Genomic DNA, 16,608 nt, shown 5'->3' with positions numbered 1-16,608 from the left:
ATCAATAATTTAAGAAGTCAAAACTGATTAAGGAACTCATCTATTCTAAGTACATATATGTATACAGAATAACAATTATAAAAAGCATTTACCAAAGATCAAAACACCTCTATACATATCATTCCCAATTTCTCAAGTTCATCAGACATGGGTTACTGGTCTTATGTAAATGATATCTGCACTAAAGTGATTTAATAAACTCATTACAGTCATATCTTTTTCATTCATAGGAGCTTAGTGGAAACGAGCCACTGAAATCCAACTTTTCTTTTTATTAGATTAATCAGCTAATGATTGAAATGTACTGTGGCCAAAGTTCATTTTCTGATCAAGCAAGAGGATTTTTTTTATTACTATTGAAAGGACTCAACATACTAACACAGGATTCAATGCACATAACAATATGATCAAAAAGATAAAGGTAAAGACAGAGAAAGAAAGGAGAGAGCCTTAGAGTAATGAGACATTACCTTTGGAGCGCACGGTGTAACACTGTTTCTGTAAATTTTACACAAAAATGGCAAGAAATAAATTGTAATACATTTTAAGACAAGACTGAATCTATGTTTTAATATCAATACAAATTTGAAATTAATTATTTTCAAGTTTATGCAAAGCAAGAAAGCTTTTAAAATGGAGGGCTCTAAATTTTCTTTCACACAAGCTATCTGTAAAAGCTAGATTAACTTTTTCTGAAGCACTAATTGAAGTGGGAGTCTGCTCAGAGTCTTAATACTGCAAAGATAACAGTATCAACAAACCCTATTTATGAAACTCTATAAACACTCCTTTTCCCAATCCCAGAAATTGGCTGAGACAATTGGTATCTTTCTTAAAAATAAGGGTACAATATTGTCAATACAAAGCTAAAAAAAATAAAATAAAATAAAATCCAAAAGCCAGAGAGCAGTTTACTACCATGCTAGCAGTCTAAAGCCAAAATTTCAATGGAAAATTTGGGTTAGATTGTTCAAAGGAAATATTCAGATTGAAAAGGAATTTTTACTAATGCACTTCATCTGGTGAATAAGCAATATTCAATGCTTACAAAGCTCAGCAATTTTGAAGTCCCACATCACATTGGCCCATGACCAGGAATCAACGAAAGAATGAATGTCACCACAAATAGACAGGACTGTGCAGTTGTTTAATCCTGGAAACAAACCAATCAAAGCCCATCTGGAGCTCAAGGCCATCTACTCTCATTGGACTAAAAGAGTGAAGATAGATGAGAAACATTCCAGAATGGGGGGAACCTCTGCCACCTCAATTTAATTTTCTTGTTCTATCTATTTCTGGCTTCTATCAGCATGAAAATTAAGTGGTCCAACAAAGGTGGAAAGAATTTTCAAATCCCTTGGAAAGTATGTAACACAAAATACTTCTTTTGGTCAGTGGGGAAACAAGCTACACTTATACACCAGCCAGCTGACCAATTTAATAGTACTGAAAAGCTAAACAGAGCTATTTCTACATGTTCGTGTGAACAAACAAGCTGTCTTATTTTGAAAGAATTACTTCAAAAATTATAACAGTGGAAAAACTCTGGCAGGGGACTTGGCACACACTGATCTTGAACCATTTAATAAACTGTTTCTAATTTACTTACAAAGGCATTTATACATAAATTAGTTCCTGCCAACAAAGCACATTAGAACTCTCAAAATAAATGGACATGTTTTTATATGGAAACTGCAAAAGTCTGCTGAACAATGAAAAATCTATACTTGCCAGGAATTCAAGATTTTGTCATTTTAGGTTTCTCAAAAAAAAAAAAAAAAGTAACAATTAAAGGAAACAATTTAAAAGCCACTCTAAACTTACCTTTATTTAAAGTGCTAGATTTTCCATTATTCTATTTCCCCTAAGTTAGCATAAAATTATTTCAGAGGTCCCAAAGTTTTAAGACAATAATGTTTATACAAAAGATCAGTTACAGACACTTGTAAGAATCATCTAATATTACTGGGTACAAAAAATGGTGGAGTTTTGGGGGGTTTTTTGGCCCCAAATGTAGAAGAGCCTTCTCTAACTTGCTTCTAGTTTTAAAATAATGCATACCAAATTCCATCAGGACCAAAGTTCTTCCAATAAGCCACTAAAAAAACACTGCTAACATGAGGCCACAGAAACATTAAGCAACATTAAAACTGTGGTCAACTGGGATTACAACTAAACAAGTAAATGGGTCATTAACTTCTGTTTATGGAAATAAACACCGCCATTAAAAGGTGTTGCAAGTAATAAACACCAGAATTTTATGCACTATTTAAAAACTTTAGTCTTCTCTTTTCACGAATTGCAGGAAAAAGTACTTTTATCCAATTCTCAAAAGTTTTGATATTACAAGTATCACTAGAGACTGGTAAAGAGCTACAACAAAATAGAGGTGCCTCATCCTCTATCTGATCACCTAAACCCACAGACTACCTAACAATAATACTCAGCCACAGAAAACAAGCAAGTAAAATTCAATTTTAAAATTATCTAGAACGTGTTCTAGAACGTTTTCATAATCATGTTACTTATGGATTTTTTAAAAGACAAATGCCAAATGTTTTTCTTAAGATTTAAATAATTCCCACTTACACTAAAAATCAACTTTCCATATATTACCTTATATTAATGTCCTATAACAAACTTATAAAAATATTTTAACACCTGAGTAAAAACTGCTTTCTACAGTTCCTATAAGTTAAGGCAAAAAAAAAAAGTTGCAACATACTAAGGTCTCAGAAACTAATAATCTTCATTTATATAATGTCCAAGGTCCCTTTGCAACTTTGCAAATTTTAAGTATTATGAAGAGCCTATGGAAATAATAAAAACTGAATTCTTAAATTTAATAAATGTTTAAAAAACTGTCCTGCATGAGAGAGAGACAGAGACAGAGACAGAGAGAGAGAGAGAGAGAGAGAGAGAGAGAGAGAGAGAGAGAGAGAGAGAGAGAGAAACTCTGTATCTCCTGGTTTTTGCCCTAGACTGCACAGACTCCCATGAGATGAAAAACTTAAAAAACATACTGAATCAATTAACTTGTATAAAATTATCCACATAAACACAAACCTTCTCACTGAGCTACTGATGAACAGCCCATTTTACAAAAAGATAATGAAAATCTGGGAGCCAAATTGAAGGGTACCAAAAGATTATGAACACTAATAACTACAGACATGATTAACTTATATAAGCAGTTTTCCCGCTAGCATCCCTTTCATTTTTCTGTACTCCCATAAAGTCCTCACATTTAATTAAAATAAATCCACTGGCTTGGTGAATGAACAATAAAAGTCTAGTTTTTTGCATACAGACTCTCGACTATCAATATATTCCAGTGTGTATTTCCCATAAATGACTTGTTTTTCGCCAGTTATTTTTAGTTCCTTGAATGTCTTCCTCTATAAAATGAAGGGGTCTGATAGATAACTTCTAAGATCAATTCTAGCACAAACAATCTAAAATTTTATGATTCCTATATTGTGGTTTCATTTAGATTTTTCCCTAAAAAGGGCAAACTGAAGAGAATCAACATCCCTATCCAATTTAACAATCCCAAATCACCGAACTACAGCACATGCCTTGAAATCTAAAAATTTCCCAAGTTTTCACTTAGAATTCTGAACATTAATGTTAATATTAATACATTAGTAACACCACTTACATTAAGCCTCTTTATAACGCTATGTTAAGAATCTGTATTTCCTCATGTAATAGTATTTTATTAGTCCCTTATTGTAGCTTTCTCAGTAAAATTTTTTTTACAAACTAATAGGATTAAATAACTACAGTTACTTTAAGGAACCTAATTTCAGGGGGAGAAATCTTCCATGAATTTCTAACTAATATTTAATGTGTATTGGGATAAAAGGGAAGAAAATAACAAAAGCACACAAAACCTAAGAATCTACCTGGAAACCTTCAGCTTCCACTAGTAGAACATCTTACACAGAGACAGGCATTTGTTCATAATGTCACATCACACTTTACACACTTTCAAGCTCCCCAATGTAAAAGGGCTAATACAAACAAGAAGACACTGCCTGGCTAGAGCATCTTAAGATCCTACTGGAAACCTTACAAAACATATCCCAGAACCTCAGGGTTAGCCCTCCAAGGTCACAGTCACCTAGTCCAACCTGTAAGCAACCAAGAATCACCTCCCTCCTCTTTTAACAAAGCTAACAAGAGCTCTTCAAGTCTTTTTAAAGACCTCTTTCTACTAAGGGCCCCAATTTGCTTTTGGCTGTTAGGAAATTTTTCCTCATGCCCAATTAGAAATTGTCCCTCTGAAACTTCTACCCACAGCTCCTAATTCTGTCTCTGGGGCTAAGCAAAACAATTTTTCTTTCTAATGACAGGTCTTCAAACCTTTAAACACAGCTATCAATGTCTCCTCAGATATTCCCAGCGCCTTCAACAAATCCTAGTATGAGCATGGAGGTCTCCTCCTGGATGCTTTCTATTTTATCACCCCAACATCCTAAGACGTAATACCTAAATTGAACATACATATATAAGACCCCAAATGTGATTTGACCAAGGCAGAATCCAGTGAGACTATCACACTTCCCTAGTCCTGAGAACTATGGCTCTCAAAATATGGCCTAAGATTGCATTTTCTGCCTAGCACTATCACACCACTAAACAATACTGAGTCTGAGGGATACTTTCCTCATCAGTATGCACTTCTGACTCTCCCGGACTTTTTCTACAATACTCAGAAACCTCTTCATTCTACCAACTCAACTGTAGCCTTGAACTCCATATACTTTAAATACCCTCTGCCCTTGTATGCTTCTCCCTCTGACTGGCTGATCCCTCCCTGAATACCCATTTTTAAACTCATGTCAACCATGTCTTCCTTTATTCCTACCTTCTGGACTTTCTCTATCATGCCTCTCTGATGGGTACCTTCATCTCTACCCCATCCCATACTTTCAAGCTTCCTTTTATGTTATCTTTCCCCAATTATAATGTAATGTCTGAGCACAGGGGCTTTCTAGTTGTATCTGCCTTACTCATGCTTAGCACAGTGCTTGGTACATAGTAAACATTTAAATAAATTCCTGTTGCCTTGTTGACACTAAAGCTCCTAAATCATTTTTTTAGAAGAAGTTCTGGTTAGTCAAGATCCCCCATTCTGAACCTATTTGTCTTTTGACAAATAACTGACTCTTCTTTTGTCCCAATTCAATTTCATCTCATAGATTTCATTGGAAAGTGGTTAGCCTCTCTTACACTTCTCAACTTCTAGAATCTCTGAGGAAAAAAGTTACCACTAAGAAAGAATAAGGTAGAGTAGGGTGAAGTGAAGGTGTTTAAGGAAGTCCATGAAACAATAACATGCCACATGGGAGTACTATGGAGTACCAGTACTAAGCCCTCTGGAAATCTCCATTACTCCAAGTTTATTAACTATATAGCATGTCTACATTACCTAAAAATAGCACATTATTCTTTTGTAAAGATCAGACAACTCCTAACTTTTCAATGGATCTGAGGTTCAACAGACTAACCACAGGTAAGAAATGTTCAATATACACTCTCCTTTTATGGGCACTACTCTCTATTTCTCTCTACTCATTCAGATTTTTCACTAGAACATTTTTCATAGTTAAGGGAAATTATTTTACTATAGGAACTGTGAACATTGCTTTTATCACATCCTTACAAGTAAGGAGAATGGTTTCAGTTTATACGAAAGTAGCAGAGAGATAGACCAGTTAAGGATATGGTGGGGAAAACTGCCATGCTATTTGACTCAATGACTTTAATGACTCCCTTTCACTAGAGGCATCTTTTCAGAACAAAAATAATAAACCCAAAATAGAATAGTTACTTTTTTATCTCGACTTTTTAAACTTTTGATTTGGATAACTTCAGTGCCAACTGTGCTTAACTATTCAATACACATACATACATGCATGCATGCATGCATACATACATACATTCTTTAGTGTCCATAAACACATACCTTGAGTTTATCTACTAAGTAGGTGAATATAGAGATCTCTCTTTCTATGTGTACACACACACTCTCTCTCTCTCTCTCTAAATGCCTATATAAATATATAATATATATATGTAATATAGCTTTGAAATGTTATTGGTTTGGTTATTAAACAGGTATCAAATAAAAGTCAGGCTGTCTTTGAACTTTAAAATTTCTTCTTAATCCTAATTTGTTAAGATATGAGGTTTATAAGCTGACGGGTGTTGCATGTGAATATATCCTTCTGAATTTTCAGATATATACACAAAAACAGCTGACTTTTGTGTTTGTGGTTCATACCCAACAACATTCCAAAGGAAATTAAGACGGATCAAACCATGGAATAGTCTGCATTTCAGACAGTTACTTTTCTACCTAAATATTCTTCAAAGAACATAAACGCTAGGTATAATAAAAAAGTATGACTTTTTAAAAGGGGTAATCTCTTATTATTGATTTTTATGTTGGAATTAACAAATTTAAAATTTGAGTTTTTAAAAACAACCTAATCTAAATATGAAGATAAATGACTGCCATTTTAAAATCAAAGTTTAAAAATTACTAATATGTGAAAAAAGAAACCTAAAAGAAACTTTAGAGCCCTCAGATGGTAGCTTCTTGACTGATGAATCATTAGTTTTTCATGTTCAGAGTTCAGATAAGCTTAAAAATGGAAATCTTGACCTCAATCAAAAGCAAAACTATTACATTAAAATGACTCTAAACAACTGGGATTAGTTTTTCATCTAAATTCTTCTTTTTTGGGTTGAGGGGAGAAGGCAAGGCAATTGGGGTTAAGTGACTTGCCCAAGGTCACACAGCTAGTAAGTGTGTCAGGTGTCTTGAGGCCAGATTTCACATCAAAATTCTTTTTGATTAACTTATTTTGAATCTTAAAAAGAGTAAAACATACCATCTGATGTATTCCCAAATATAATGCACAAGTCACTGTTTTTAGCATTTTCTAAACTAACCTTCCAACTATTAGCATAAAGCTGAAATGACTTCCATTTACTAGCTTTCCATTTTTTACAACATTATTTAGGCATGGACCTAAAAATGTCTCTTATCTGAACCTTTTTTTAGATCATGTGGGAAATCTCTTTTTTCAGGCAAAAGTAAAATGTAAGATTCTTAATGAACAATTTAATCCTTTACGACAGGGAAGCGCCATTCATTCTCATCCACTCAAAAAAAAAAAAAGATGGCAAAGAAAACTTTTTGGACTAAGCCACTGAGAATACATTTTTCCAGTCCATGTATGCCCCAACAGTGAGGTTTTCTGCCAATAAAAAACACACCAAACCTTATGTTATACAATTTTCTTTTACATTTACTCTAAATAACAGAAACTAAAGTCAGTTTGGGTACTTTTTCTGAGCAAAATTAAAATAGAAAATGTTGTAGACAACTAAACAACTAAAATGAAGGCTACAGAATCCAGCAGGATCTTCAATTAAGAAAGAGATGAGTTTGTTCTTTTTTATGTGTAAAAACTTTTGTTAGGTTTGGTTTTTGGTTAAATGGTTTGAAGTTTCCGGAATACTATAATGAGAGTGGAATAAACTGGGGCAATCATTAAAAAGGAAACAGCAGCTGCACTGGACCAATTCAAATAATTATGTAAATTTAACACACTGAGTTTGAATACTTTTGAAGTGCTTTTTAAGGAATCAGTTATATTTATTCAAGAAACAGAAAATAATGGCACCTCTGAGACTAACTCAAAGAGCTTCAATAAAACAAAAACAAAAATCACATTTCAAAACAAAAACACACAACAATTTACTCAAACTTACTGCATGCTTTGCCTCGTGGCACATTTGGTCCTCTTCCATGAGCAATTTCAAAACACTGGGCAATAAACTGGTATACATTTATGTGTATTTTAATTTGGTGGCTGTAAACTGAGCCCCGAAATTTACTTAGACATTAGAGTACCTAAAAGTCAAAGCCAATTTCTTTTGTAAAAATGACTTAAAACGCTTTGAAGAAATAACAAGCTTCAAGTTATATCTCTATAAGCTCCATTCTTCAAATCCAGGACAAATGCTGAATGCTGAAACCATTCCAGCTAGACATTACAATTACTGTAACATTCAAAATGGGTAGGCAGGTAAATGATTTCATAAAAACTAAACTGATAAAATTCTAACAAAATTGGTTTAGCAATACCATCTTTCTCATGAACAGCGCTTCTCTGTTTTAGAAAAGCTCAACTCTCAAATATGCCTACTCACATGAAAAACTGGGAACCATTGGTATGTTTCCCTCGATTAGCCATTGACAAAAGGAACGCTCTGTCATGTTTGAGAACAAAGTTTTCATCTGTTTGAAGAAAAAACAGGTTAGTCAGTTTCTAGTTATAAGTCAACTTTAAAATGTGATTTTTATAGTAATATATGGAAAGTTAAGGATGAAATTCTTCTTCTGGTCAGTATAGATACTCGACTGAATACTTAAAAAAAGAAAATTAAGTCTAACGAAATAGCAAAAGTTCAAACAATGAAAGATAGGCCCCCAAAATTTACTTATTTAAAGCCTTTAGGGGAAAAAAAACCCTATTTTTTTTTAACACTTTAAAAAACAGCCTTAGAAGTCTTAAAAAAAAAAAAACAACCCTGCTCACAAGGAAGATATACCTATCAACTGTTATGGAAAGCCAATAAATAAAAGCTATGAAACTATTCTATTGCAAAGTTCTATTTTCCTCAACAGTTCCAAATACCCTTGCTCAATATACTTAAACAGTAGAAAAATAGCTGAAATAGTCATAGTTGAAAAATATACATATTTGCACACTTATTTATTGAACTCCTAAATATGAATTATACTACCTAAATAAATTCAAATTAATATCATAAAAGACAAGATAAACTAAGTGGCTGGGACACATCTAAATTTTGAGTAAAGGAAAAGGGTTCTTCCTACTCGATAGGACTATAAAATTTGTCAACAAAACCAGGGCAACAAAAGTAAAAAGATGTATTCAAACTGAAAATAGGATCAACTTTAAAAGACACAAGCATTTGCCATGGAAAGCAATGAAATGAAATCTAAGGCTACTTTAAGAGTCTATAGCATTATAACTTCAGATTGTCACAGCCAAACAGAACCATATTAATAAATTATCTACTACAATCTTAAAGGGCACTGAGAAAGAATCTGGTAAGGGGCACTTATAGAGATGTTCTATTCTGCACTTTTCTTCATGCCTCCTTAAAACATTCATAGAAGCATCCTTCTTCAAAACAAACATTTGGTCATAAAAATTCATTCAACAGAAACAGAGTACTTTAAAAATAATTACCTTATGAACAGGCTTCTGAAAAGAATAATAATCCAATTTTTCAAAAGAAATATACAAGGCTATTATAACACTATATCTCTCATAGTTTTGAGACCTGAAACTAGACCCCCACTATTAATCCTTGCAAATCTCTATTCTGGGGCATTTTTTGAAAGAGGCAAAATGTAAAGTTACTTTTTACAAGTTTTATGCTAACACTATATAGCTATAATCATATCTTTTTAGTAACACAAAATAAAACATACAAACCTTTGGAAAGGAAGGGAATATCACATTTTAAAACAAATTTTGTTGCTTGTATTAAAAAGAATCTTTAGATTTTTTTTTTTCTGACAAGGAATTGACAACCATGAAAAGAAAAGAAATCCAGACAAATGTAGGTATGAAATCATATACAGAATTCTCCACACCTTCAAGCAATCTAGAAATCCAGCCATCAACTGCCCCAGGCTGTCCATAAATTTATTAGGAAGGGTGCAAAGGAACAGAGTTTGAATTTGTGTTACTGAGCTTTGTTCTCTTACCTTTTCATTTTGCAAAAGACCACATTCTCTATAAACAAAAGAATATGTTGACAGTTTTAGGCAGGAAGATAGGAGTTTTCATGAATAAAGTTGCCTAACCTCCATGCTGAAAGTCATGTTTAACCAATAAAGTTAGCCTTAATTAATCTTGTCAATTAAAAGTTAAATATTACAGTAAGCTTACCCCAAAATTCATGCAGATAAAAGTATTTTCATGCAAAGTTAGTTTCATGCAAAAGATGAACTATTAAACTTTTCATTAAAAGTCTAGGATTCAAATTTTCTTTATCCCAGAATTGAAACAAAAACCATAAAATATTAGGCCTTACCTTTAAAATAGCCACCATAAATTGATTCTCCTCCTTTTCCATTACCTGTAAAATATGGATTACATTAAGCAATCCTGAAAATTATAAATGCTAAATTTAATATATGCAATTATTTTCAAGGAATTAGTCTCATAGTTCCTATGTTGCTGGAAGGCACTTTTAAAAACTTCTATAACATTATGAAAACCACACTGCTCCAAAATCTGTGGAAACTCAGGGCAAATCCATGAGGAGTTTTTTAACTCTTTTAACTCTAACATCCAAACAGATGCTAAATCCTGCCACAAAAAAAATATTATTTCAACAAAAGCTCAGTTATTTCAAGAAATAGTCGGTGCATCAAAATAGCAGAAAATTTAAGAGTTCAAAAAACATCAGAGTCAGAAGACCTACATCTCTGAATCCAAACTCTGCTACTCACTACCTGTGTGGTCCTGAGCAAGGCACTTAACCTCCTCAGGCCTGAGTGTATTTACCTATAAAATGAGGGGCTTGAACTAAATAATAGTTCCCATTTAATAGTTCACAAGCCCACTGGAGGTTCATGACAATGGTTCAAGGAGGTTGTGTTAGAAAATGTTTATGGCACCTCAAGAAGCAAATAATTGCTTATGAATATTTTGAGTAGTATAACAAATTAAAAGGTTTGTGGAACAACAAAAGTTGGGAACCAAAAGTTTGAGGTATCTCCCAGCTCTAAGTCTATGGCCTTTTGAAGTAATTATATTATTAAAAATCAATTTCATGGAAAAAAAGAGGATAACATTTTAATATGTAAAAATCAGAAAAGGCATTTAACAAGCATTGAGCACTATACAACTAGCACTAGTCTAAGCCGTAACTTAGCAAAAAATGACAAAATATTCTAGAATCTAAACAGATGAAGTGTTAAAAGCATAACATTCACCTTTACCTTCACTGAAGTCCCCACCCTGAATCATAAAGTTTTTAACCACACGATGGAATGTAGACCCTTTGTAACATAACTTCTTTCCAGTTGTTTTCCCAAGACCTTTCTCACCTGAAAAAAAAGGTTACTGCTACAAATATATACATATACATACACATGTTTGTATGTATATGTGTATATAAAAACACATAATTTTAAAGAATTAATAATTTATTGAGGAGGACTTTCTATGTTCCCAGAACTAGACTTAGCACAATGGGGAGAGCCAAGCAAAAGTCTGGCCCCAACTCTCAATTAGCTAACATTCTTTTTTAGAGATAGAGAGGTACAAAGGAAAAAAAAACCTAAAGAACATGTATAATTAAATCTCAACTTGTATGGAAAGGACTATAAGAAATATAGGTGTTTAAAGAAAGAAATTATAGATGTGGATTAAAATAGAGATGAAGTAAGATTTCAGCTGGTTCTTATAGGTAGAGTTCTAGGTTTGGGGTGAGAAGATGGGTGTGATTTCTAGTTTTGTCACTATCTAGCTTGAGTAACTAGAGGCAGATCATTTAATATTGCTAAACCTCAGTTTCCTCATCTATAAGGAATGATATTTTTGCATTCCCTCCCTCATATGATTGAGGTAAATATTTTTTAAATCTTAAAGGGCTAGAGAAATGAGTTATTATTATTATTGAGGATGAATGTAGGTTATAGCATGCATAAAGGCAGGAAGGGGATACCTTTATAATATGTTCAGGGGATAGTGAATGGGTATTTCTGGCTGAAACAGAGGAATCCAGTTAGAAAAGAATGGGAAATATGAGTAAATACATAAAGTGGACAAAATATCCAATCATTAAGGGCACTGAAAGTTATGCAGGAGTTTATTTCTAAGGTGGTAAGCAATAGTAAACTATTGCAAACAAGACAATGATATGATAAAAAAAAATTATTATTTTAGGAAAATTAATTTGGCAGCAGTATGCAGGATGGATTGGAAGGAAGAAATCAGAAAGAGAAAAACCAATCTAAATTCTATTACAATAATAAAGGAAGGATGAGATTGAGACTTGCACTAGAAACATAACTGATCCAAGATTTTTACACGGATAAATTAATACTATTAACTTGTCAAAAATAAGTCAATGGAGAACTATCTTCGTTTTTTTGTACACGTATAAATATATTACATATCTCTCCATGATAATAAATAATAAGTCTTCATTAACAATTCTAGATTTAGAAAGTTGAATTTTGTCATCACAGACTAGAACTGAATTTCTTAAATCAACTATAAAAAGCAAATTCTATTTCCTGAATCATACCTTTAAAAATAGCATTAGGGGGGGAAGCTAGGTGGTGCAGTGAATAGAGTACCAGCCCTGGAGCCAGGAGGACCTGAGTTCATATAAAGCCTCAAGACACTTAACACCAAAAACTAGCCATGTTACCTTGAGCAAGTCACTTAACCCCAACTGCCTTACCTCCCCCCCTTCAAAAAGCAAAAAATAAAATAAAATAATAAAAAAATTAAAATAGCATTAGAAGATTTTACCACATAAGAAGGTTAACTATCTCACAACTCTTTTTGTTAATTCCAAAATAATGATTCCTCAGTATTTCCAGAGACATCAAACATAGTGATTTACAAAATTCATTTCACTCTACTTTTTTTCTGGAAATATCCATCCTGTCAATCAAGACACAACTGTAAGGGGTGGCCAGGTGGCTCAGCGAGTAAGAGCACCGGCTCCAGTGTCGGGATGACTTGGAGATCGAATCCCGGGCTCAGACACTCAGCACCACACCCAGAAATAACTGGCCGTGTAACCTTGAGCAAGTTACTTAACCCCTATTGCTTTAAAAAAAAAAAAAAGAACTGTAATCAACGTAAGTTTTCTCTAGAAAATAATACTTCACTTACCTGAGCATAAGCAAAGGAAATTTTTGCATGTCTTTGGACATATGTCTGAGAAGAGCTGAAACATAATACGACCAACTGAAAGAAAACACACAGAAAAATAAGCTGTTGTCAAAAATAAGCCCTTCTAAAATAAATTCAAAATACTTTTAATATATCCAATGATACCCATTACCATAGAAAGTAAGGTTCAAACAGATAACTGAAATCCACAAATAACTCAAAAATCTTATTTTAACCATTTGTTTTAACTTCTCCACAAACATGCTTAAACATTAAAAAAAGCAAAAAAAAATATCATAACTGGAGCTCAACCACTTCTGCTCTGGAAAAATATAAAAACTGAGAACTTCATGAAGAAAGTGAGCTAGCTCCAATGCTCTACCTCCTCAATTTCTTATCTTCCTAGAATTGGGTCTAGAAGTAGATGCTACCTACGGTATAATCCCTGGTCTGCCTGAAGGTATGCCATCACATATCTTACCCAAGCACACCCTCACACTGGAGAGATAATCAGATGTAAGATACACAAAAAGCCAGCCCAGCAGGAAGAAGGAGAAAAGTCTGGGGAAGCTTGGGTAATCTAAATACTACAGAATACCACTCCCTAAGCCAACTCTCCCCATGGCCACCATGTGTATTTGTAGGTACATAAACCTCATGTTTAGAGAGAATGTTTTGTAGCTACTGATCTTACTATGTCAGCATAATAAAGAGGCCTTTGCTAAGACTTAATTGTGTGTAATGGCTTGCTGTTAAGGAGCACATCAGTTGGTGCATGTGATCTACAGCGTTAGTAGAGAGGCTGCTAGTGATGCAATGGATAGAGCACTGGGCTTGGAGTCAGAAATATCTTAGTTCAAATCTAGCCTCAAATACTAGCTATGTGACACTAGGCAAGTCATTTGTTTGCCTCAGTTTCCTCATCTGTAAAATGGGGATAATATTTTTTAAAAATGAGGATAGTAACAATAGTATCTATCTCACAGGGTTGTTGTAAGGATCAAATGAGATATCTGTAAAGCACTTTGTAAAATCTTAAAGTGCTATATAAATACTAGCTTTTATTAGTGCAGACACACAAGGTGAGCTCTGGAACCTTGAGGCAGTTGCCACTATATAGAGGATCCAACCCACAAATGCCCACAGATGGTGTTACATGGTGTTACAGGAATTAAATGCATTAAACACAAGAAATCTTCCTCCCTGGACTCTATACAGTACCAACTAATCAATCAACCAGCATTTCTTAAGCATCTACTATGAGTCAAGCAGTATCTAGGTACTGGGGATATAAAGACCACAAAGAAACATTCCTTTGTCCACAAGAGGCTTATAATCTAGCATAAAGACAAAAATCCCGAGGACACCTATAAGCAGATACAAAATAAATGCAAAGTAAATAAAGGTAACTGGGGGGGAGGGGCAGCTAGCAGTTGGAGGAAATCAAGAAAAGTCCCATTTAAAGGTGGTGCTTGAGCAGAACTTTGAAAGAAGTTGGGGATGATAAGAAAGGGACAGAACAGGGCAAGAAAGGTACATTCATTAAGTGTTTATTTATTATGTTCCAGGCACAGTGCTAAGCACTTTACAAATATTTTTTTCCTTTTTGGAGGGGGGAAGGCAGGGCAATTGGGGTTAAGTGACTTGCCCAAGGTCACATGGCTAGTAAGTGTTAAGTGTCTGAGGCCTGATCTGAACTCAGGTCTTCCTGACACTAGAGGCCTATTCACTCTATCTCTGAGACACTAAGCTGCCTAGTGAGAAAGACGTACATTCAAGGTATTGGGGAAGGGGCAGGGGCAGGGGCAGAAGACAGCCTCTGGAAAGGCACAAAGATGAGATGGAACACTGTGTGTGAGGAAGAACAAGAAAGCAGCCAGTGTGGCTGGATTGTGGAGCACATGAAGAGAAAAAGGCATGTGTAACATTCCTGGAAAGCTAGGGTCTAACCAAATTGTAATAGGCGTGAAGTGCTAAACAGGAATGGTCACATTTTATAGTAAAGGAGCAGTATGGTCAGACCTCAATGATTTCCACCACTCTTGTTTGTTTCAGTCCTATCAGACTCTTGGTTACCATATTTTGAGATTTTCTTGGCAAGGATACAGGAGTGGTTTGCTATTTTCTTCTCCAGCTCATTTTACAGATAAAGAAATTGAGGCAAACCAGGCAATGTGACTTGCCAAGGGGGTCATAAAGCTAGTATGTGTCTGAGGCCAGATTTGAACTTAGGTCTTCTATCCACTGTATCCAACTGCCCACCTCTGGCCATTTTCAGGATTTCCTGTGATGTATATGAAATAGTTTTTTGTAAAATTTAAAACATCTCAAGTTTTTGCTCCAGAAAATTTCAAACTATCTCATCATTTTACTGTCCTTAACAAATTATTTTTTAGAAATCAAAGTGAGCCCTCTAGTGGTACTGAAACTGAAAAAAGTTTATCAGTGTGAAATTTTTTCAAAGGTCAATTTTTGCTTTTCACTTGCCACTATTGCTCCTGCTTACTTTAAAGACATACCCTAGTCACATCTAATACTGACAATTCTCAAAACTACCTATCCTGCCCCAATTTTTCAGTGGACCTCCAATCACACATCTCCAACTGCCTTTCACACATCTCAAATTGGGTGTCCAGCAGACATCTGAAACCAGTATGTCCTAAATAGAACTCATTTTCTTTTCCTCTAAACCTCTCCCGGATCCTCACAACTATAGAGGTCACCACCATCCTCCCAGTCCCTCAAGTTTTTAACCTAGGAGTTATTCTGATTCCTTACTATATCTCATTCCTCACCCCACTCCAATATTCAAGCTGCTGCCAAGGTCAGTCGATTTTACTTTTACAAGAGCCCTTCTTTCCTCTGACATTGCCAACATTCTGGTACAGGCCCTTATCACCTTACACCTAGATTATTGCAAAAGACTGCTGGTGGGTCTGCCTGCCTCAGAGTCTCTCCTCACTCTAATCCATCCTCCATTCAGATACTATAAAGTGATTTTCCTAAAGTGCAGGTCCAATTATATGACTGCTCTCTCAGTAAAATGCAGTGGTTCCCTTTTACCTCCAGGATCAAATACAAAATGCTCAGTCTGGCATTCAAAGATCTTCTGTACTCAGTCCCCTCCTACCTCTCCAGTCAACATGTACTCTTTGATCCAGTGACACTGGCCTCTTGGCTGTTCCACAAATAAGACACTCCATCTCTTGGATCCAGGCATTTTCTCTGGCAGTCCCCCATGCCAAGAACCCTCTACCCTATTCCGTTCTAACTACTGACCTCCCTGGCTTCATTACTTCCAACTAAAATCTTACCTTCTACAGGAAGTCCTCTAAATTCTAGTGCTTTCCCTCTTTTAATTATTTCCCAATTGTCCTGTAAATATATTTATTTGCATCTTTTCTCCCCCATTAGACTGTGACCTCCTTGAGGGCCAGGATTATCTTTAGCTTCTTTTTATATCCACAACACTTAGCATAGTGCCCAGCACACAGCAGGTGCTTAATAAAGGTTTACTGATTTCATCTGGAAGGACAAGACTATATTAAAGAATTCTTAAAATACCATCTTAACAGCCTCATTTTCTTGTATCAGAAATTGATGGCTGTTATACTCACAGAGAGCCCTC

The 16,608-nt window shown here is 34.7% G+C and overlaps 1 protein-coding gene across 19 annotated transcripts in view; it reads right to left on the bottom strand.

The window, feature by feature from the left end:
- NKTR (natural killer cell triggering receptor) overlaps positions 1 to 16,608 on the bottom strand; it is a 60,539-nt gene that overhangs the window by 31,643 nt on the left and 12,288 nt on the right. For 4 of the 19 annotated variants that reach the window (XM_069095799.1, XM_069095800.1, XM_069095801.1 and 1 more), the window contains exons 1-5: positions 13,153 to 13,378; positions 12,981 to 13,055; positions 11,063 to 11,176; positions 10,156 to 10,200; positions 8,233 to 8,320 (exon numbers count right to left, since the gene is read on the bottom strand). In XM_069095799.1, coding sequence (XP_068951900.1) covers positions 8,233 to 8,320; positions 10,156 to 10,200; positions 11,063 to 11,176; positions 12,981 to 13,055; positions 13,153 to 13,243 — 413 coding nt within the window. In that variant the 5' untranslated portion in view covers positions 13,244 to 13,378. Of the gene's footprint in view, positions 1 to 8,232; positions 8,321 to 9,826; positions 9,855 to 10,155; positions 10,201 to 11,062; positions 11,177 to 12,980; positions 13,056 to 13,152; positions 13,380 to 16,608 lie in introns of those variants that run through there. The other 15 variants (XM_069095805.1, XM_069095807.1, XM_069095808.1 and 12 more) reach the window with 8 other exon arrangements.

This window comes from Petaurus breviceps, unplaced genomic scaffold, assembly GCF_028583685.1.
Source record: "Petaurus breviceps papuanus isolate PSGF00001 unplaced genomic scaffold, PetGlider_PUasm1.0 227, whole genome shotgun sequence".
Lineage (NCBI taxonomy): Eukaryota > Metazoa > Chordata > Mammalia > Diprotodontia > Petauridae > Petaurus > Petaurus breviceps.
Note: the sequence above shows the minus strand (reverse complement) of the source record. Positions and strands in the feature narration are given on the sequence as shown.